This window comes from Physeter macrocephalus, unplaced genomic scaffold (assembly GCF_002837175.3).
Source record: "Physeter macrocephalus isolate SW-GA unplaced genomic scaffold, ASM283717v5 random_724, whole genome shotgun sequence".
Classification (NCBI taxonomy): Eukaryota; Metazoa; Chordata; class Mammalia; order Artiodactyla; family Physeteridae; genus Physeter; species Physeter macrocephalus.
In genome coordinates, this window is record NW_021145855.1 from 26,941 (window position 1) to 49,579 (window position 22,639).

Consider the following 22,639-nt stretch of genomic DNA (forward strand, 5'->3'; position numbering starts at 1 on the left):
TGTCAGAGGTGTGGGCGGGGGCTATAAGACTTGGGGGTGGGGGCAGGAAGAAGTCCCTGAAAATGACTTTGGGAACAACTGAGATCCTTCCAGCCTGGGCTGCCCACCCCACAACCACAGCCTGCCCAGCTGGTGGAGCCCTGGTCAAGCATGGAGTCCTGACCCCTGCCCATTGTACAGATGGAGAAACTGAGGTCCAGAGGAGGGCAGGGCTGGACGCTAGGTCTTCTGCCTGCCAACCCTGGCTTCTCCACCAGCCTCTAAGGAGGGCTCCTGTCTGAACCAACTCAGTGGTTGAGTTGCAGCCACCCAACAATGACAATCCTGAAGGGGTGGAGGTTTCTCTTGAGGTCTTCAGAGAGAACTGGGGCCTGGGACCTTCCCTCCTGGGCTCCCCCGCAAGGCAATGTTTGCCCCAGTTTAGCCATCCCCGGCCTCAGGACCCTTCCAGGTCTCTGGCAGGGCAGCCTCAAGTCTGACACCAGTTGTGGCTCCTGCCCCGTGGCCAGGATCAAGGCCGTCCCCGGCCCCTGCCCAGACCACCCAGCGCCAGGGCCTGGTGGAGCCCAGTGGGGCTGGCGGGCAGTGTTCCCAGGCCGGCCAGTCGCGGTCTGGCTCCGCCCGAGGGGCTGTGGCCTGGGAACCACTAGCTGTCTCCTCGGGGAAGCGGCTGGGACCTCCAGAACAAACAGGGAAACCACAGGCCTGCGCCCCGCCTGAGAAGGGGAGCTGCCTCTGGCCTCGTCAGCAAACGCCAGCAGGGAAGGAGCATCAGCTGGGGGGCTCAGAGCCCCTGGGTGGGGTGGGGCGTGTCCCCTCCGCCTCAGGCCGGGAACAGAGCCTCGGAATCAGACAGATCTAGGTTTATATCCAGACTCTGCCACATCCTAGCTGAGTGGCCTTGGGCAAGTGACTTCGCTGCCCTGTGCCTCAGTTTCCCCTTCTGCAAAAACAGCCCCAGTAGCCCCTGCCTCCCAGAGCTGTAGTCACATGACCTGGAGTCCACTGCATAGAAAGCACCCGGCTCAGAGCCTCATGCACAGTAGGTCCTGGAAGGACATTAGTCCCTGACCCATCGCTGGCTCAGTGGGAGCCAGAACAATCCTGGGGGATTCCTGGGCCTGGCAGGGCAGGCCGGGACAACCTCGCTGATTCAGAGCAGTGTGCGGGGGGCGGGATGGGGGAGCAGCTGACTCCACTAAAAGCCGCAATTAGAGCTCAATTTACAGAGACACTGTTAGTTCTTCCCAGGGCAGATATGATTATAGACTCGGAGCTAACCCGTTACTAACAGGATGACACACAGAGGGCCCCGTCCAGGCCGTGGCAGGACGTCCAGCCCCGCCCCCTCGCTGTACAACTGGGGAAACCAGGCCCGAGCAGGAGGGACCAGATCCAGCTCACACTGCAGGTTGGGGGGCCAGGCCCAAGCCCTGCCACCGGATGGCCACTCCAAGCTCTGTCCCCAACTCTAACTTTTCTCTGAAGGATTTCTTGCTGATCTAGAAGCCAGAGGCACCTTGAAGGAGCTGACATGCCTTGAAAAAGAGGGATGGGGGCCAAGGTGGCTGAAGCTCCGAGAGGAAGCGGGCCTGTCGGGATGGCTCAGTGTGACACTGGCCATGGGGCCTGGGCCTTGGGGCCAGCCACTCCCTGCCCAACCCACAAGGGCCTCAAAATGATACCGATAATATGGGGCTTCCCTGGTAGCGCAGTGGTTAAGAATCCGCCCGCCAATGCAAGGGACACGGGTTCGGGCCCTGGTCCGGGAAGATCTCACATGCCGCGGAGCAACTAAGCCCGTGCGCCAAAACTACCGAGCCTACGCTCTAGAGCCCAAGAGCCACAACTACTGAGCCCGCGAGCCACGACTACTGAAGCCTGCGTGCCTAGAGCCCGTGCTCTGCAACAAAGAGAAGCCACCGCAATGAGAAGCCCGCGCACCGCAAAGAAGAGTAGCCCCCGCTCGCTGCAACTAGAGGAAGCCCGCGTGCAGCAACGAAGACCCAACGCAGCCAAAAATAAATAAAAGAAATAAAATTTTTAAAAAATGATACTGATAATAATAATAACAACAATAATCATGGTGGCTCCCCCTCTGAAGCTCTTTCACCAAGGGTTGGCATCATCTCATACCCTTCACAGTAGCCAGGCAGGGAGCTGCTGCCGTTATCCCCATTGTAGGGATGGGGAAACTGAGGTTCAGAGTGGTCAGTGACTTGCCCAAGGTCACACGGGGAGCCAGTGGCAGGGCCAGCACTGGAACAGGTATGTTCCTACTGAGCCCAGAAGAGATGCTGCAGTCTTTTATCACCTGGCCTGGAGCCGGGTCATCCCAGCAAATGGCGGCAGTGAGGAAGGGATCAGCAAGTGAATAAATGAATGAATGTATGAATGAATGAACAAAAAGGCTGTTTAAGGGACTCTGTCCTGGGGGAGGTGTGGGAGAACCACAGGCCTCTCCCTAGTTGGCCCCTTCAGGAAGGCCCCTGAGATCAATGCGCTTCAGGAGAAGATCCAAATCTTACCTCCCCAGAAACAAGTGTCCTCAAGTTTCTGGGTCCCAGGAATCTCCCAACTGTCCAAACGTCCCCCTAAGGAGCACTGATCAGCACCTCTTTGGCCTGCTCCCCTACCTTAGTCCCCAAAAGCCCCCAGTGCCAGAAGCCAGAGGTCACCCTGCCCTAGTTCCCAGCCCCGACCTGCATGCTTGCCCAGGCCAACTCCGAGTTGGGATTGGGGTCAGGGGTGAGGGTGGGGTAGGAGAAAAGCTGGCATCATCTCTCTATGCCCTCTGCCCTGCTCCTCCCCCCCCACAGCTCACTTTGGGGAGCCCCTGGGGTGAGGGCGGTGCACACTCCCGTTGGATCCAAGGAGCTTGGGAGGGGCAGGTAGGGTGCTGGAGCCCCTGCTGGCCAGGCACCACCCCACTGCTGTGGGCATGACTTGGGAGAATTCTTCATTCATTCAACAAATATTTATGAAGCCCCTCCTGTGTGCCAGGCCCTGGGTGAGGCACCGGGGCTCAGGAGAGACCCTCCCTTCTGATGTCTATGGTTCCCCTGAGGAGGTAACTGGTGTCTGTGTATCACGTGCACCGCACCCCGCCAGCCAAGCTCCTGAGGACTGGCCCCACCCCAGAAAACTGAAAGCTCCCTGTGGGCAGGAGCTGTTCCTCCCACATCAGACGGGGATTTCCCCCAGGCGTGGCTGTGACATCCCCGCCAGGCGGGGGTTCCCTCCGTCTATAGAACCTGCTGCCCCTAAGAAATTTCTCCTCTCATTCTTAGAGCCTCCCCCATAGGGCTGCCAGATAAAACATAGGATGCCCAGTCAAACTTGAATTTCGGATAAACAAGGGATGATTTTTCGTTTAAGTATGTCCCAAATATTGCATGAGGTATACTTAAACTAAAAATCATCCCTTGTTTATCTGAAATTCAAGTTTAACTGGGCTCTGTGTGTTTCTACTTGCTAAATCTGGCCACCCTACCCCTGGAGCTCAATTCTTCTGCTTGCACCTGGCCTGGATGGCTGGCCCAGGTCATGACAGAGCCCCTGCCTGCCCAGTTACAGCTCCTGTGGGTCCCCGGGACTACTGTCCTCCCCCACCAGGACCCACGTGTGGCCCCAGCTCCCAGGTGGACACTTACCCCTTACCTGGAGTGCACAGTCCAGCCTACAGACTCTCAGAGGCTGCGGGGGCCTCCTGCATGATGGACCCAGAGAGAGGGGGGTAGAGTCACAGCTGCAGAGAGGGACCTCGAGTGTCCGAGACAGAGAGAGGCAGAGACACAGAGATAAAGGGACATAAAGAGTAAGCAGATGGAGACTGTCGGAGATAGCCAAGACAGAGACAGACAGAGAGCTTAAGGCTCCGTGCCCAGAACTGCTTCAGGGAGACCAGTACAAAGGGTGAGGATCCTGAGAGCCCACCAGGGTTCATTCTGAGTGGCAGGGCAGAGGCTGGGCCCCTGAGCCCGTGTACTGGGCCAGGGCTCTGGGCCCTGGATGGGCAGGCCTTGGGAGGCAGCTTGGGGTCTCCGGCACTGGCAGTCAGGGGCGGGAGTCCTCTCAGCCCCTCTGCTCTCCCCTCACCCTGCCTCCCAGGGGCAAACACAGGGACATTCATGGCTTCCCAGAAGGGCCTATGGGGCAGCCAGAGTGGCTTTTAAAATTAGCCTTGCTAACCAGATCTGGTTATTTCAGGAGGCTCCGTCCCTGACTGTCCCCTTGGCGGGGCGGATACAGGGAAGGAGGGAGGGACCTCCACATTCCCGGGTCCCTGGTTAAGTACCCCCTGTGGCCTGAGCAGCAGAGAATGTCCAGGTCCCAGTGCCCTGGCACTGGGCGGGCCTGGGCCTGCGGCCGGCTCTTTGGCAACGTTGCCCCAGAGTTAGCCATGGATGTCCAGGGATGCCCCAGCTGCTGGGGGACGGGGAGGACCCCTCTTATTGGGCATGGGGTCTATGCCACATCCCTTAGAGGCCATGACAGCTTCTTGGCCTGACAGCAACAGGTAGGGCTTTGCCTCCATTTTATAGGTGAGGAAACTGAGACCTGGAGAGACAGGTCCCAGCTCTGAGGCAGGGGAGACGCGGCTGTCGGGTCAGCCAGGCACCCAAGTCCCTCCATGGAGGCCTCTTGCCTCCTGCGTCCAGAGAAACCTTTGGCTGCCGTTTCCACCACCAGAGTTATTTCTAAGCAGAGTCCTGTGCTTCCCGGAGCCCGGCGCCCCCCGCCCAAGCCCTAATTTCAGCCTCGGGTCAGTGTCCTGGCTCGCCCTCCCCACCTCAGAACCCAGGACGAGCACAGAGCTGGCGTGGGCACAAGAGAAACAGCGCTGGACACTTTGATCCCAGAGGCCAGATTCGTCCTCGGCCTCCCCCAGCCCCACCTTGGAGCCTGGAGGGGTGGGGCGGGGGCCAGGGCTGAAACCCAGCCCAGAGGCCGGCCCTTCCCGCTGACAGGGGCTCTGCCACAACCTGGGCAGGCCGAGGGGCGAAGGCAGGTTCTGCTCATCAGGCCGGCCCCCTGCTTCCGCTCCAGCTCAGCTGCGGGCCAGAGCTGTGGGCTGGGGCACATCATAAAGGGATATAAGCAGGGGTGCCCCACTTCTTTTATACAAGGATCGTGAACCCCAGTAAAGCCCAGGAAGCTGAGGTTCCGGGAAGCAACTGATAACTGTACATTCCCAGCGCCTCGTATCCAGCCACCTGTGCCGGGCTCCGCACCAGCTGCTTCATCTCCCATTCAGAGAGTGACTCCACAGCCTCTGCTGTGGGTCACGGAGATGGCCCTCGTTAATGGCTAACTGCATGTCCACACACACTATTTTTTGAGCCCACTGTGTGCTAGGGCAGCACCAAGAACTTTCTGAGGTATCACCTCATTGAATCCTCACATCAGGGTACCAAGGGCAGGACTATTAGCATTCTCATCATACAGATGAAGACCCTGAGGCCCAGAGAGCCAAAATCATGTGCCCAAAGTCACAGAGCTAGGAGGTGAACAGACTCAGAGCTAAGCTCTTGATCTTGGTGCTGAAGTGGGGCTACTGGCCCTTGGTGGTGGGATGGGAGGAGACAGGGTAAGAGACTGAGGCAGAGAGTGGGGAAGAACCAGGGCCTGGGAGGGGTTAGAGAACAGGGGTGAGGCACAGGAGGGGAGGGGGGTTACCAAGGGACCCACTGAGCCCAGGGTTGCCCAGGGCCAAACCCAGGTGGACGGGGTTGGGGAGTGGATGTCAGTCAACACCCCTGGGTGGCCCCAGACATCTGACTGTCACAGCAGGGCCCTGTGGGGAAAGCCCCCGGGGTGCACCCAGCATCGTCCTCGGGAGGGCATGGGAGCTGTGGTGGGGAGGGGGCGAGGCCAAGGCATGGTTAGTCCCGCTGGAACCCAATTCTGTGCCTGCCCCCCCATACCCCAAATCCCCCAACCTGCTCTTCCTCCTGTGCTCCTACCTCAGAGGAGACCCTCCCATTCACCCAGTACTCAGGCCAGGACACCCCCCTCCACCGCCGCAAGGCTCCTTAGCTCCTCTCTCAGCCCCACATCACATCAGGCCCTTCGTCCAGATGCTCAAGTCTCCCAGCATCTTCCAGACCTGCCCACTGTCCTGGTTACCCTCCGCACCCAGTAATGGCCTCCTGGGTCCTCCCCTCCTTGGGCTGACATTGCCCAGCCAGTCCCCACCAGCAGCCCCCACTTCTCTTTCTACTGCTGTCTCGCATCCTCCATGGCGCCCCACTGCCCTCAGCATAAAGCCTTAGCCCCTTGGTCTGGCACCCAAGGCCATGTGACCTCTGGCCTCATCTCTGCCCCATCTCCCTGCCCCTCCATCATCACCTTCCCATCATTCAGAACTGCTGGCTCCCTTCCCGACTGCAAGCAGCACTCTCTCGCCTCCTACCTTTGCACCTGCAGCTCGCTCCCTAGGGACACTATCCTAAGCCTTTCCAGGATGCTCAGGCACCACTGTTCTAGAGTCTTCCCCATTCTTCCCTTAGCCAGGCTGGACCCCATGCTCGTCCCCGCCCCCGCCAGGGCGTCACCCTTTATCGTAACCGCTCTGTACTGTGAGCTCCTTCCAGCAGCTAAACAGATTCATCGCCATCTCCCCACCCCCATCATTCCAGGTAAGCAATCCCTTGGCGCCCCCAGGTGGCCACATAGGGGAAACCCTTGAGCTTCACTGGGCATAGGAAAGGAGAGGAAAGCCGATCCTTGAGCACCCACGGGGTGCCAGACGCTGTGCTAGGTGTTCCATATGCTCCAGCTCAGTGAATCCTCATGACGAACCCTTGGGAGAGGTACTATCGCTTCCGTTTTACAGAAGTGGAAACTGAAGCTCAGAGAAGCTTGTAAGTCTCTCAGCGCCACCCAGAGAGTTAAAGAGATGGCAGGACTCCAATCTAGGTCTGCCTGATTGGACCTTCAAAGCAACGTTCTCCCCCCTGTGGAGAGGGGAGCAAGGTGGAAGAGAGGGCAGGGCCATGGGGGGGAAGCCACAGCTGGTGGTCACGGAGCCTGCGGCTTGGCCCTGGAGGTGCTCGCAGACCCAGCTGCTGATTCGGGGGCGAATAGGCTCTCCCTCGCCACCACGGTGCCACTGAGATCTGTCGGGTTGATCCGGGTGGGGGGCGGGGTCACACGAAGCCACATCCGACTCGGGGTACAATAGCGATAAATAGAATTTATTTTGTACAACTGTCACTGACATACACACGGCCACGGGGGGCTTCCAAAATGGGTGTTGGGGCCGGAAGGCTGGCCTTTGGCGTGGCGCCTAAAAAGTGTGGACAGACACACACAAGGATGTGGGCTCACAGCCGCTGTGCCTGGCTGCCCCCTCCACGGTGGGTGAGGGTGGCGCAAAGGTGTGGCCCATAACTCTAGGCCAGCTGAGACCCCTCGGCCCGGCATGCCCAGGAGCATGGGAAGGCAGGGGTTAAGCTGGGTGCTGGCTGAGGAGCCAGGAAGCTCCCACTTCCCCCACAAGCGGGTCACTAGTCTGTCGTGGAGGCAGTGGACAGGGCATCGGCAGATCTGTGGTAGAGACTGAGGGTCCAGGAGGGGCAATGGGCACAGCCAGCTCCCTGCCCCTCGGCCCACCGGGGGCCCCTGGAACCCCAAGAAGCAGGGTAGGGTGATCGGAGGTCCCTGGGACGACAATCCTCCATTCTGGGGCAGGTGCATGGACTCACAGCCTTCAGTGACCTCTGAAATAATCTTGTCCATTTATAGCAGAGGCGCCCAGAGAGGGAGAGTGATTTGCCCATAGTCACAGAGCAGAACCCAAATCAAAAGCTAGGACTTAGGACTCCCAGCCCAGTGCTCGTTCTACCACACCTCACACCCCACGGCCTCCATAGTAGGCTCTGTACGCACTACGATGTCTCAATCCCCCCTTCCAGCTCACTCCCCCTGAGTCCAGAGGGGCACCCAGGGGTGATGGATGGCCAGGCCTGGAGTCCTGTTTCAAGTGACCACTCCCTGCCCCAACCGGCCCCCCAGCCCAGGGGGTGGGGATGGTGCCAGCATCTTCCCCGCTCCCAGGTCTGGATGGCTCCGCCCTGCAGAGACAGCCCAGAGAGTGGGCCAGGAGGAGGGTTGGGGAGGCCGGGGTCAGCCCACAGGCTGGTGCTGGCCTCTGGGGCAGAGGTCCCGTCTGCCTGGATTTGACACAGCATCTTCACCTTGTGCTTCTGCGGCCTCATCTGCAGGGTAAAGGGAGATGGAGGCACCATGAAGCAGGGGGACAGATGCAGAAGGGCCCACCCTTGGAGTTCCAGGCTCTGGGTCTTTCCATCCCACTGGGAACCCCCTAGACCCCTCCCTCCCAACAATTCCCAAGTCCCTTTCAGGATCCCATCAAATCCTCCCAGAAACTCATGGGCAGAGGTGAGGCAGCATTTATTAGCCCCATTGTACAGATAAGGAAACTGAGGCCCACAGTCACCTAGCAACTGAGTGGCAGAGGACTCAAACCTAGATACATAGCTCTCACCCAAGAGAGGTGACAGAGGAAGAGAGAGAAGTCGGCCCACCCCTGCCCTCTCCCCACCAAACAGAAGCTGAGGGCTGGTACTGACCTGCTCAGTGTCACCTTCAGAGGGGCATCCTGGCTAACAGCCCTGCACAGAGAATGGCAGCAATGCAGGTGACAGGACAGATGACATGGAAGATACAGGCAAGCAGAAGTCACTGGCTGTGCCCAGGCTGGACGAGCCCAACCCTCCAGGATTAAGGGGGCCCCTTGGTCCAGCCCCCATCCCTGGAGACCCCTGGTCGCTTTGATGCCTCTCCCCAACAGCCAATCCCCCTCCCAGGTAGGGCTCCCCATAGGGCCAGGCTCCAGGCCACCCGCCCCCACCGTGGCCAGGCCCCTGGTGGCTGTGTGTACCAGCTGGGGCGGGTGCTGTTCAGATGCTTCCAGCTGGATCTTGATCTCGGGACATGCAGGGTCCCCCGACTTGCCGGCGTCTGGATGGGGTGACCGAGAGGGGCCTGGGGAGGGAGGCAGGAGGGAGCCACCTCACTGGCCGCAGGGAGGCACCAGGGAGATGGGGGGCACGGATGGGCAGTCGGCACCAGTGCTCCCCAACCCCACCGAGCCCCTCCCTCTGGGACTCCCACCCTTAACTCCCTTCTTTACCCGCCTCCTGCATCATCCTCCAAGGCCTTTCTGGAAACCACCAGCCCTCCAAGCCACCAACCACCCTAGGCTGGATAATGACCAGCCCACTGTCCCCATGTCAGGGGCAGTCCCATCACACACCCACCACCTGGGGCCTGAGAACTGCTTTTGACCCTCTGTGCCCAGCCCTGTCCCCTGCCCACCACAAGACTGGTCCTGCTTGTGGCAGGGGGAAGCTGGCCCTGGCCAGTACCTGGGGAGCTGCCCCCACTTGTGGTGCTGACACTGTCCTCCAGCCACGTGCTATAGATGAAGGAGTCCCGCTTGTGGGGCGTCCCCGAGGATGAGACACTCTCCTGGGGATGGGGGAGGAGAGAAAGAGGGAGGTTAGCCCTTGGCCATGGCACTGGCTTGGCTCCCCTCTCCCCTCCTCACCGCCCCCTCGCCACTGCAAACCACAACCCCCCACCCTTGCCCCTCTGCAAAGAGGATGAGGGCCCAGCAATGTCTGCCCCAGGGGGGACCAAAGGAGGACAGAGTGGGAACAGACACAGACCCAGGCGCACGCGTGCACACGCACACGTGCGCTCCCCTTCATTCGTTCAGCAAACATTTACTGATGTTCTCGTGGGCCAAGCCACCGAGAGAAATCAGGAAAGGTCCCAGCCCTCCGAGAGCCTGAAGTTGACAGGAGAGGCAGGCTGTGAAGAGACTAGTACAATTCCAGACTAGTACAAGCCCCACAGGGCAGGGCCTTGGTCTGCACTGTCCCCTCTGCCCATGCAGCACCTGGCACGGGGCGTGGCAAGGAACAGCGCTCGCCGAAGGACTGTTGAGTGAAGCATGACAGACAGGTTCCAAGGACAGCGCCCAGGGTCTATGACAGTGTAAAGGGGGCTCCTAACCTACCCTGGGACCAGGAAGGCAGGCTTTCAGGACGAGGTGCTATGAGGCTGAGCTGAGAAGGATGAATGTGAGTCAGTCAGACAAAGTGGGAAGGAGGAAGCAGGTAGTGCTCCAGACAGAGGAAATGGCATGTGCAAAGGCCCAGAAGTAGAGTAAGCCTGGTTGGTTTGGGGGACTGCAAAGGAGGGCAGAATGGCTGAAGTGGTAAGAGACGAGGGTGGGGATGGAGGGGCTAGATCTTCAATGGCCTCAGAGATTGGGCTGTAGGGGGTACTGGGGAGCCATGGAAGGCTTTAGAGTAAGAGAATGTCAGTCTGCATTACTCCTTTGGGCTGAGTCCCTTGATCACAACTCAACCACACCCAGCCTCATGCTTCCACCCAGAGCATCTCCAGGGACCAAAGAGCACCCCCTTCAGGCCGTTGTGGGGCACCTCCCCTCCCTGGGCCTCTCACCAGGCCTGTATCGTCCCCATCCACACCCTCTGCTTCCTCCACGACGCTGGCGAAGCTGCTGGCACTGGACGAGGAGCGGGAGAAGTCCTTCAGCACTTCTGCTCTCTGAGCTGCTGTCTCCGCTCTGCCACAGATAGCGTCCTATCAGCCAGCATCCACACTGGGCACCTCCTGGGCCAAGACCGCGTGCCCCTGCCCTCCCGGCCCAGGGCGGCCCAGCCTGCAGCCAGCCAAGTGCCTTTTTGTCCTCTTATAGCTCCCTGGGCCTCTGAGCCTCCCCGATGCCACTGTCCTTCCTAACACTCGGATCCTATCATACCCCTCCCCTGCTCAGTACCCTCTCCTGGATCCCCACTGCCCCAGATAAAGTCCAATTTCCTTGGCTGTATGTTCAATCATAACTATTAACAACAATACTGCCATCTAGTGCAGATTTGCTCTGTGCCAGGCACTGTTCTAAGTGCTTTTACCCTAGTTATCTCATTGCTATCATTATTAGACCCATCTTACAGAGGAGCAGACACCGAGGCACAGAGAGGATGGGCACACAGCCCGAGGTCACGCAGCCATAGGTGGGAGAACCAGCAGGACCCAGGCCTTCCAACTCCACAGTCTACTCTCTTTTAACTCTCTCACAATTTTGTCCCATGCTCAGGGCCTTTGTGTCTCCTGCCTGGAGTCTCACTCCTTCCCTCAAATCCCAAAAAGTAAATTCACCTTTCAAAAACCAGCCAGGGGTCGCCTACTCAAGGATCCCCTCCCTGATTCTTCCTTGCTGTGGGAATGACCCTCTCTGCTCAGCTTTGTCTCTCCCTGTCCCTGTGGCCCTTTCCTGCTTCTCTGTTCACCTGCCTGACTCTTCAGCCCAGGCCGGGTCCTCTCAACAGCCCCCTCACCCCCGGCAGCCAACACAGAAGGGGCTCAGCCAACAAGCACTGAAAGGAGGGGCAGCCTCCTGGCTGGCCTCCCTGCTTCTGCTCCTGCCCCCACCCTCAGAGCCTTCACATGGTGACCACGGTCAGCTTGTTAAAGCACCACTACTCCTCTTAACTAAAATCTTCCAAAGCTTCCTTGCCAGTCTCAAAGTTCTCACATGGCCTTCAAAGCCGTGACCCAGCCTCCACCCGCCTCTCCAACCTCATCCCCTCCACTACCGGTGTCCGCCTGGGCCCAGCCTCACTCATTCAGCTCCAACTGCACCAAGCATGCCTCAGGGCCTTTGCACTTGCCACGTTTCTTACCTGAAACCCTCTTCCCTCTGCCATGCCACTGTAAGTCAGACCTAACAGGGCTGACTCCTCACTCAGCTCCCAATTCAAACCCCACCCCTTGGTAGATGTCTTCCCTGAGCACCCACCTAACGCCCCACCCCCACCCATTCTTCATCACATCCTCTGCTTTATTTTTCTATCATCACTATCTGGAAGTAGCTTATTAGGTTATGTTACGCTGGACTGTCAGCTCCACGAGGCAGGGGCCGTGTATGTCCAGCTCACTGCTGTCTTGCAGAGCTTGGCATGCACAAAGCGCTCAGCGGGTGTGTGTCAAAGGAGGATCTAGGAGAGTAATCAGGCCCCCTGCCGCCGTGGTATGGCTGTGCCAACACTCCCGGCAGGCCTGGGCCCAGACAGGGGGTAGAAAGAATGGGCCCACCACACCCAAGCCCCCCGGCTCAGCATGCCCCGAGCCCCAACCTGTTTTTGGTCGTGGGCATCTCTGGGGAGCTCTGAGTGGATGAGTTCTCCGACTTGGGCTCCTGTGAGACGTGCCCGCTGTCTGGGGTCTTCTGGCCAGCCGGGGGGCTCTCCCTGCGGGGCACATGGGGGCAGCGGGGGGATTCATAACCAGGCCTGGCATCAAGGGTAGAAGGAGGCCCAGGTGGTGAGAGGAGGTCATGGGTGCCTCCTGCCTCGTATCCACACCCTACAACCTCAGGGGCCAGCCCCAGAGCAGTCCCTGCAGCTCCTGGGCTGGCCTGGCCAAGGAGGGGGTAGGTGCTGTGGAAGCACCTACTTAAGACCCTGTTATGAATAAGGAAACTGGAGTCCGCAGATGGGAAGGAACCTGCTCAGGGACGCGCAGCTAGGACACGGTGAAGCCAAGACTCGAACCCTGGATTCATGGGATTCTGGGCTCTCTTGCCTTTGAGGACAGTGCCAGCTCCACTCCTGAGGCCTCAGTGCACCTGCTCCCTGCTTCACATGCACTGCACACACCCCCACAGCAGCACCATGCCATTGGTTGTGTTCTTATCCTCATTTTTCAGATTGGGACAGTGAGGCTCAGAGAGGTACAGTGACTTTCCTAAGGTCACACAGCCCCACTGTGGTGGAGACAGGACTCACACCCAGGAACTATCCTCTGCTTCCCAGAGGCTCCCTGCTGGTAATACGGTGTGCTGTCCACACCCCGCCCACACAGATGCACTTACAGATCTCCATGGATCAGGCCTCAAACCCCAGCTCTGCCCCTCACCAGCTGTGTGACCTGGGCAGGCCCCGACCCCTTGACCTATGGCCCCTTGATGTGCAAGGTGTGACCCCCTGGGAGCCGGCAGAGGTGGGACTGGATGATAGCGCTTCATGTTAGGTGACGAGCTGGCCCTGGTGCTTGACGCGGAGCAGGGACTTGACCGTGTAGCTGTCACCGGTGGGGACAGAGGGGGAGAAGGGTGGGAGCTCCCTCTTGCCTGCTGTGCTTTGCCACTGAATGGGGGTCGGGGGGAGCCAGAGGAGACGCAGGACGCCATCCTACCCCCTCTGCTGCACCCACCTTTTCTCCTGCACCTCCTGTATGTTCTCAATGCCGATGGCACTGCTGCGGCGTGAGCCGAACGGGCCCGACTTCTTCCTGGTGGGGCTCTTTCCAGGGACAATCAGTGACTGCGGGGAGAGGTCCCAACTCAGTACCCACCTGCTCCAGGAACCCCCCATGCCCCCCACATGCCACCCTGGGGCCCTGCTGCCCAGGCCCTGAAGCAGAGACAATGAGCAAGAAAAATGAGAGAACTGTCCATCTCCAGAGAGAGCCGTCCTAATTTACAGATAAGGAAACGGGCCCAGAGAGGGCAAAGGCCCCCCCTGAGGTCACACAGCAGGTCTGGACCCAGCATCTTAGTCCAGGAGAAGAGCAGAAGGCTGAGGGAGCTGGACAGCCACTCTGGGCTTGGATTGGAGGAGGCCAAGTCCTCAGAATGACTGCTGCCTCTTTGCCCCCAGGACTTCATGGGACCTGCAGCCTACGGGCAGTGGGGAGAGAGTGGGTGAGGCAACCCAAGCCCCTGCCCCCTGCTACACCTCGGAATCTCCAAATTGGCTGGGGGAGGTTCTGTCCCAGGAGTTGAAAGACGCCCCCCGACCCAGTTTACACATACACTATGGTGGGATGCCCCAGGCACCAGAAGCATGTCCCCCATTTCTCTGGGGAGGCGGGAAGGTGGGCCCCATGGAGGCACAGATGGGCAGAAACCCCCAGGCCAGTTCATGGTCGGGACAGGGAGTTAGGGCAGAGGAGGGCGATGGCGCTCCATGCAGAACCGGCGATATTGGGGGACGTGCAGCTGGACAGAGGGTCTTTAGGTACCAGATCCTAAAGGCAGGGACTGGGCCAGAGTTCCAGGGGTCAGGGCAGGGCCAGAGCCCCTGGTGGGGGGGGGGGGCACTGGCACTGGCACAGGTGCCAGGCCCCAAAGCAGGTGCTGAGTGCCATCAGAGCTGCTGGCACTCCATCCTGCCAGCCCTCGGGCCTGTCCCGGGGGGAGGGGGGCAACGTCCCCAATATGGCCTCCGTCCTGAGAGTGAGCAGAGAACAGCGCGTGCAGGCAGCCTCCAGAGACGGCGGCCCCGCGGACGACAACCTCTTCCACGGTTCCTATGCCTATGGCACTGCCCCGGCGTCCGAATCTACTCGCACTTTTCCCAGGAATAAGCAATGACTGGCAAGCAGCAGAGGGTGGGAGCAGAGAGAGAGACACAGACAGACAGACAGACATAGAGAGAGTCAGAGAGACAGAGATGGCGGGAGGGGGAGGCACAGAGAAATGAGACAGGGAAAGGAGGGAAAGACAGACAGACACAGACAGACAGGGACAAAGAAGAGAGTGGGGCAGGGGATTGAGAGAGACAAGGCCGGGGAAGGGAAGGAGAGAAGAGGTGGGAGGAGACACAGAGAGAACAGAGGAGAGAGATTGACAAATGGTCACATGAGAAGGGGTGCAGAGTGAAACACGGAGAGACAGACACAGAGGTGGACCCGGGGAGCAAGACGGACAGAGACGGAGAGGGAGGGGCAGGCACAAAGGAAAGATCAAGGGCGAAAACAGTTCGAAAGAGGAGGAGAGGGAGTAAAAAGACAGGTGCAAGAGGACAGAATACACAAGTGCAAGAAGGTGGAGGGAGGCAGGGGGTAGAGGAGGGGAAGAGAAAAAGGGAAGGGAAAACAAGGAAAGAGGAGAGAGTGGAAGGAAAAGGAAGCAACATGAAGAGAGGGGACAGTTGTGCAAAAACAAAAACAGAAATGGGTCTGGTTACTGCCACGGTGGGTGCTGCTGGTCTGGCCCTGTCCCTGGGGCCCCTCTACAGCCACCCACAGGAGGCTGGGCCACTCTGGTGGGGAAGGAAGGGAGTGGCTAGTGAATTGGGGTTGGAGGAGGGTGGGCCTGCTTCTCCAGTGACAGTGGGCTTGGTGACTGCTGGAACACAGAGGACTCGCCCTGCTTCCCTGGCCAGGTCAGCCCATGGGGCAGGGGTGGGGTGGAGGGGGTCCCTCCTGCCACGTGACACAGCCTCACAGCACTGAGCACAGGGCTTGCTTGGCATGCAGCAGTCAGTCAGTAAATGATGGGTGGGTGGGTGGATGAATGAATGGATGGATGGACAGACGGATGGATGGAAGGACGGGTGGATGGAAGGAAGGAAGGAAAGATGGATGGGGAAGGGGCAGCAGAGCAGTAGGTGCAGTGCTGGGGGGTGACCACTGGGCAGCGAAAAGCAGACTGGCCCACAGTTGAAGGCCTTATTCATCCTTTGTGCCCAGCACACCCCCTGAGTATTAGTAGCAGAATCCCACAGAGCCTGGCAGACAGTAAGTGATCACACGGTAGGTGCTCACTCAGGAGAGGCGCACACAGAAGCCCAGGTCCTGACACACAATAGGTGGGCACAACCGCAGAGGCCCTGGCACATAATGGGTGCTCACACAGCTCATCTCCTGACACAGAGAAGGGATTCACGGATATCCAGGGCTTATCACAGCAGTCCATTTCCTGACACATGGTGGATTCTCATACAGCAGCTCAGGACTGGGCACACAGCAGACACTTACAGAGTTAGGTCCACGCAGTAGCCCAGGATCTGACATACAATAGGTGCTCACAGAATCTCAGGGCCGGGCCCACAGTAGATGCTCACAAGGTACAGGTCCACACAGCAACCCGGGTCCTAATACACAGTAGGTGCTCACACAGCAGCCCAAGTCTGGACACACAGCGGTACCCACCAGCATCTCAGAGCCAGGCATACAGCAGATGCTCACACAGAAATCCAGGTCCTGACACACAGTGCGTGCCCACAGCCTGACACACAATAGGTGCTCCCAGAAACTCAAGGCTTGACAGGAGGTGTCCATACAGCAGCCCAATCCCCAGCATATGACAGACAGTAGGTGCTTCATAAGGAATGTGACACAGAAGCTGCCCCAGAACAGACACAGCTGAATAAGGGGCCAGGAGGTGGGGCGGGCCGAGGAGCTGGGGAGGGGGCTGCAGGCTCTCAGCATCCCAGTGTCACAGCCTGGGCACCTGACCCCGTGGAGAGCAGTGGCTAGACCTAGCCTAGAGCCCAGGATGAGCCCTTGGCCAGCAGGGCAGCGGGGGGAGGCGGGGCCCCTGGGAGAGGGCACTCACTATTCCAGCCGCCTTGGCCAGGTCCGGGTTGTTGGGCGCAAAGCCCCCGCTGTGGCTGGTGGACACGGTGTTGGGCTTCTTGTTGCTCAGCCCCATGGCATCCATGGACTGGCTGCGGCTCCGGATGACCCGCTGCAAAGGTGGCGGTAGGGGTTTTGTAAGGCCCCACCCCCTCAGGGAAACCCAGGAGCCACCAACGCCCATCTCGTTGACCCCAGGAAGTCCCTTCCCATGAGACCACACAAGAGTCAGGTCCACATGTGCCAAGGGTAGTGTGGGCCTTGACTCTGCCACCAACTTGCTGGGTCACCTTGGGCAAGCCACTCCACGCCTCTGAGCCTCTGAGCCTCATGACCTGTTGTGCAGTTGTTGTAAAGACCGCAGAAGACGCTGGGTCGTGAGCAAAAGCGTGCAGAGAGACCTCCAGAAACCCCAATTCCCTCCTTTTAGCGTCTCTTAGGGCTTGCTTTCTTCCTTGCTTTTCTTCCCTCCCTCCCTCCCTCCCTCCCTTCCTCCCTCCTTTCCTTGCTTTTCTCAGTCAATCTGCACCGAATGCTCACTTCAGGGCCGGGTACTTTACAGTTGCTCTCACTCAACCCGCCCCAGGAAGCAGGCACTGCCACCAAGTCCATTTTACACGTGATGAAACTGAAGCAGGGGTGGGTCTGGAACCCAAATGCCAAACCCAAACCCCTGACCGTGGGCTCCACTGCCTCTAAGAAAATCTGTAACTTAAGCCCGGTCCAGCATCCAGCACTCAGCAGATGTGGGATCACTGGAGCGCCCCTCAGGGAAGACACCCCAGGTCTGTGCTCCTCCCACCCACTCCTGGTCTCCAGCGATCGATCGGAGACAGGGCTCTCTTCAAGCCTCTTTTTCTCAAAGAAGTTCTGTTCGCCTCAGCCCAAGGCAGGCCTGGGCAGCTGGGCTAATCCTCTTATGCAAACCCTCACCTCCAGCTGTGTGGCCTACCCTGGGGTAAAGGTGAGCCCCCGCCAGCCTGCTGGGCACCTGGAGGATGGACAGTCCTCCTCCTGTGGGTGGAGGACACAGTGGCAAAGAGGCCACCGCCTGGGGACGTGAAGCCTGGGGGAGTCTAGGCCCTGTGGGGGGAAGAGGAACTCTCCTCCTCTGCCTCTCACTTTGGATGGTAGTTGCTGAGGGAGATGCGCAGGCTTTGCATTTTGCTTCTTAACTTAGATTACACAGATCTCCCTGCTTCACAAATAATTCTCAACAGTTGTATGAGGTAAGTTGCCATTACCCTAAACAACAGATAAAAAAAATCTGAGGCTCGGGCTTCCCTGGTGGCGCAGTGGTTGAGAATCCGCCTGCCGATGCAGGGGACATGGGTTCGTGCCCCGGTCCAAGAGGATCCCACATGCCGCGGAGCGGCTGGGCCCGTGAGCCATGGCCGCTGAGCCTGCGCGTCCGGAGCCTGTGCTCCGCAACGGGAGAGGCCACAACAGTGAGAGGCCCGCGTACCGCAAAAAAAAAAAAAACAAAAAAAAACAACAACCTGAGGCTCAGAGAATGCTCAAGCTGGTAAGTGGCAGAGTTGGGATTTGAACCCAGGGTGTCTATGCTCTTAACACTAAGCTAAACCAGAGATAGCCAGGGTGGGTCACACGACCTAAGGTCATGCAGACCAGGTCCCTCTCCTAGAGCCCCTCGTTCACCTCCCTTCCCTGACCTGTTTCTTTCTCTCGATCAGGACAGAGGCTTCCTCCTCTCTTCTCTGCCTGCTGACCTGGGAGCCACCACCCTTGGCACCAGAGGGCTCCAACCTTCAGCACAGCTCCCAGGCAGACTCCGCCCCCAAGCTTAGCCCCGCCTCCAACCATCAACTCCTCCCCCAGCCAGAGCCCACCTTACAACTCCCAACCGCAGCTCTACCCCAGGCCAAGACCACACAACCCCCCCAAGTCTAAGCCCACCCTAAAGCCCAGGTCCACCGAGAGGTTCACCATCACCCAGGCTCTATCCCAGGTGCGTGCCCACCTAGCCCGAGCTCATGCCTATTAACTCCACCCTGAGCCACATCCCCACCCGACTCCACCTCCAATGTGAGCTCACCTCTAGCCACACCCCCACACCTTGTCGCTAATGGCATCCCCCAATTCTAGCCCAACCGCGTGCCCAGATTCCAAGCCAACCACATCCGTCCCCCTCCGCACCCAGGTAGACCCCTGCTCTTCACCTTGAAGGACTCGAAGAAGCCACCTCCCCCGCCGCCGTTCTCCATCTTGTCCTCGTCTCCACCCAGGCCCATCATGGACTGGCTGTGGATGTGCAGTTCCTCATAGAGCGTCTCCAGGAGGGCGGCCCGTGTCCGCTCCTGAGGGCCAGGCCGGGGCCGTTAGGAGAGACCCCAGGGATCAGCCCACATTTGCAATCGCGGCCACCTTCTCTGAGTGGGAAGTGGGCCTGGGCTCCAGAAGTCTAGACGGCTTCCCTCAGGCCCCTCTGTAGCACAGGCAGCCCCCAGGGCTCGATATGGCCCCTCAAAGATCTGACTTCATGTCCCCACGCCCCTCCTCCACTGCGTCCTCTGTGGCAGCCCGCCTACCTCCAAGGCCCTCCTGAGCATTCGTTATGAACCCTTACTTCCTCTCCCTTGACCCTGGCGCTGCTCATCTGTAAATCTGTCCTCCCCCAGGCAGCCTTCCCTAAGGCCAAGGTCTGAACATAGCTCTTCTCTCCCCAGGGGCTGAAATTCTAGGGGGTGGGGGGATTCAAACCCAAGAACCCATACTCACCTCCAGTTTGGCAAACTTCTCTGCCTTGTAGCAAGCATATTCAGCATTGATCAGTTTTGTCAGCAAAAATTCCTGGAACTCAGGCCCCTGGGAGCCCCCAGCGCGGAGAAGAGAAAGGGGGGTCAGGCGAACACAGAGACAAGGGGCTGGGGCTCCTGAGCCACGCTCTGCTGAGGCCTGGGGGCTGCCCTCTTCACTCCCAGAAGGGCATCTCCCTGGGCTCAGCTCCCCAGCCCAGGCACCTGTGAGCCCTATGCCCTTCATGGCTGCCCACCCCTCGGGAGAGCTGGGCTGGGGTCTCCCACTGCCTCAGTCTGGGGGATTGGCGGGGGGGCTGAAGCCAAGGCTCAAAAGTGAGGGCTCCTGAGAGGTGAGAGAGATGTGTGCCCCTCTCCCCAAACATGTTAGAAGAAGGTTGAAATTGTCAAAAAGACAACAGAAGTGAGGAAAGGCCACAGAGTCTGCTATACAAAATGTAAAACAATGATATAGTCTGTTCTGTGACGCTGTAAAATAAAGTCACAGTTTTTATCAGAAAAGCCAGACCCCAGCTGCTCAGTTAGGGGAGCCCAGCCACCCTGGCACACAGTGGGGCTTCAGGACCTCGTATGGCAGAATGTGCACCCTCTCAGCCCCCACCCATTTAGTCCTGCTCTGCCCATGATGGGGAGGGCTGGGGGCTGCCCCTCACCTTCCTGAACACAGCAGGGTCCGGGAGGGGTGGCCCGAAGAAGGGCACGTCATCTCTCGCAGTGACGGAGACCTGGAAGGGAGGGCAGCTGTCCCCATGGAGTCCCCACACCAGCCAGAAACCACTGATTCGCCTCCCTATCCTGCCCCATGCTGGGCACAGGGCTGCCCCTTGGCGGGGGAGGTTCAGTGACTGCCGATTGGATGGGTAAACCCCAGGATTTCAGCTCCTCCATCCTTGGTCCTGAATTTGAGTGGTGGGAAGGGGTGGAGGGTCTCGGGAGTCATGAGGATGGAGAAGGAGGAGAAGGCTAAAGGGCGGAGGAGGGTAACCAGCCCCTCTGAGGGGAGGGATTTCAGGGGGCAGAGAGGGCAGGATGGGACTCCTCCATCATCAGAGTAAGAGGGGGCGCTCAGAGCCCTCCGGACAGTCCCCCTACTTACGGTTGGGAAAACTGAGGCTCAGAGAGGCCTCACAGTGAGTGAGGGTGGGGCTGGGATGGTGGCTGATGCCCTTGGGAAGCTCCGAGATCACCCACCTTGTACAGGGGGCCATCGGGGCCCCCACTCTCGGCCTGCACCACCACATAGGCATGCAGAAAGTTGGACGCAATCATGTCCGGCACAAAGGGCGTGTTCTCGTCCTGGAAGACCACAGCCACGATGTCATTCCCGATGTGCCGCTTCCGCTGCAACTGAGCACAGGGCCACAGCCTTTACCACCTGGCCGGGGGCCCGCGGAGTGTGGGGAGGGGGCCCGCAGAGGTGCGGGGGGCTTGGGGTAGGCAGAGGGCATGTCTAAGGAGTTGCTTCCCCCCGAAAAAATGTGGTGAGAAACTTGTCTTGAAATTATTTTCGTTTTCTTGGAATCCTGTGACAGATGAGAAAACTGAGGCCAAGACAGAAGTGACTTGCAAGCCCTACGGTGAGTTAGGGGACTTGAACCCGGGACTCTTGGTCCCCAGGCCCTACCTCTCACCCTCCTCCTGTCTAAATACCGCAAATATGGGCCCCTCTTGAACAAATAAGTTCCATCAATATATCTTTGTTGTTAAAATGAACAGAGAATCTATTAAAAGAAAGTTAAAAGACATTAAAAATAAGGAATAAACATTTCCATTTTTCTCACATGACCTCTGTATCCCCCTGTACCCCTGGAGTGGGGGCATGGGGAAATAAGGAGGAAAGCCCTGCAGGAAGCTTAGGACAAGGTGACAAATTTCTAAGTTCAGCTCCAGGAATATGCCTTGCACTTCCTCATCACCAGGCCCTTGCAGAAGATAGGAGCCATTCTTTCCCCCAGAATGCTCCTCCTCCCTCTCCTACCTCCTTTGCAGCCTAAAAGTCACTTCATCTTGAAAGCTCTGCCTGACTCCCACCTCTGCCCAGTCTAAGTGCCCCCATGTGACCTGACAATACCCTTCATTTCCTGTAAAAATACTCGCATTTACTGAGCTCCTGCTATGTACCAGATACTGTTCTAGCCACTCTGGGTGCATACCCTCGTTTATGCTCACCTATAAGGTAGGTGCCATTATTATCCCCATTTCACAGATGTGGAAACTGAGGCTTTCACAACATCACAGTAGCTTGTCACCCTGCCCCACCTAGAAGCCACAAGTTGGGGGACTAGATCATTTCCATCTCTCTATCCCAGGGCCCACTGAGTCTGGTGTGGTGGACACTGAATGGGTAGGTAAATGGGGGACAGCAGGACAGGTGGGAAGCAGGTGGGTGGGTGCCCAGGCTACCTGCTGGGCGTCCCCTTCTGTGTAGGGCAGCTTGGTGGACACGTGAAACATGATCTCCTTGTTGCGGAAGTTGCAGTACACAGACTCGGTTCCCGTCTGCCCGTGGGTCACGTCCAGGCCTCCTCGGAACCTGCCCCAGGCCCCCCAGGCCACGGCTCAGTCTCCAGCCCCAGCCAGGCCTCCACGGGGCCAGGACGGGGGCTCCCTCCCTGCCCAAGGGCATGGGTCGGATTATCCTCTGCTTGTCCCACCCCAATGCTCACCCCTTAAAGTCCTGCAGCTTGACCTTCTGGCCAAGGAATTCGAGGAACTCCACGAAGGCGGGGCTCTCCTCGTTGGTGCTGAAGAGTTCTTCCTCGGAGGTCTAGGGATGCACAGAGGGCAGAGGTCATCGAGCTGGGCCTCCTGCCCCCACTCACACCCAGGAAGGCTGGAAGGGGGACCTCTGGCAGCCCCTGAGCTCCTGGGAAACTGAGTCCCTGGGCAGGTGCTCTCCCTGGCAAAGGTCTGAGGTCCCAGGTACATGGCCAGATGTGGGGGGGGCAGGGAGGAGGTGGTGAGCACACCTGCCCAAGCTTCTGATAAATGACTCCGAACTTGAAGTTATTGCTGATGACATGCTCGTCGAAGGTGACAATGAGGCGGGAGGCCTGCGGGGACAGGACGATGGGTGAAACACGCTGCTTTTTCAAGTTACCGTTTATTGCTCTATGTGCCAAGCGCTGTGCCAGGCACTCCACATGCATCCACTCATTTCCTCCTCAGAACAAGCCCGTGAGGGAGGCACTCCCGCGGACTGCACCTCACGGATGAAGACGCCGACATTCCGAGACCTTAAGGAACTGACTTGCTAAGGTCAACAGCTGGCAAATGGCAGAGCTGGGACTTGAACTCAGGTCTGTTGGATTCCAAAGGCTAAGCGCATTGCTCCTGAGTTCTGCCCATAAGCTCCCGCCCCTACTCTGCTCTAACACCCAACTTGTTCCCCGGCTCTTCTGTAAAGCCACCTCATCATTCTAGAACAGGCCGAGTCC

General features: G+C 58.8%; 1 protein-coding gene across 1 annotated transcript; it reads right to left on the reverse strand.

Annotated features, from left to right (window-relative positions):
- Positions 1-7,178: 7,178 nt before the first annotated feature.
- LOC102977555 (rap1 GTPase-activating protein 1) lies at positions 7,179-22,351 on the reverse strand. The gene is made up of 16 exons (XM_028485813.2): positions 22,172-22,351; positions 21,869-21,969; positions 21,606-21,735; positions 20,394-20,549; positions 19,856-19,927; positions 19,165-19,251; positions 18,606-18,743; positions 16,406-16,537; positions 14,360-14,437; positions 13,276-13,385; positions 12,198-12,311; positions 10,504-10,627; positions 9,396-9,498; positions 8,909-9,012; positions 8,598-8,639; positions 7,179-8,222 (listed from the first exon to the last, which is right to left on the reverse strand). Exons 1-15 carry the CDS (start codon positions 22,349-22,351, stop codon positions 8,631-8,633), a joined length of 1,638 nt encoding a protein of 545 aa, XP_028341614.1. The 3' UTR covers positions 7,179-8,222; positions 8,598-8,630.
- Between the last annotated feature and the right edge of the window lie 288 nt (positions 22,352-22,639).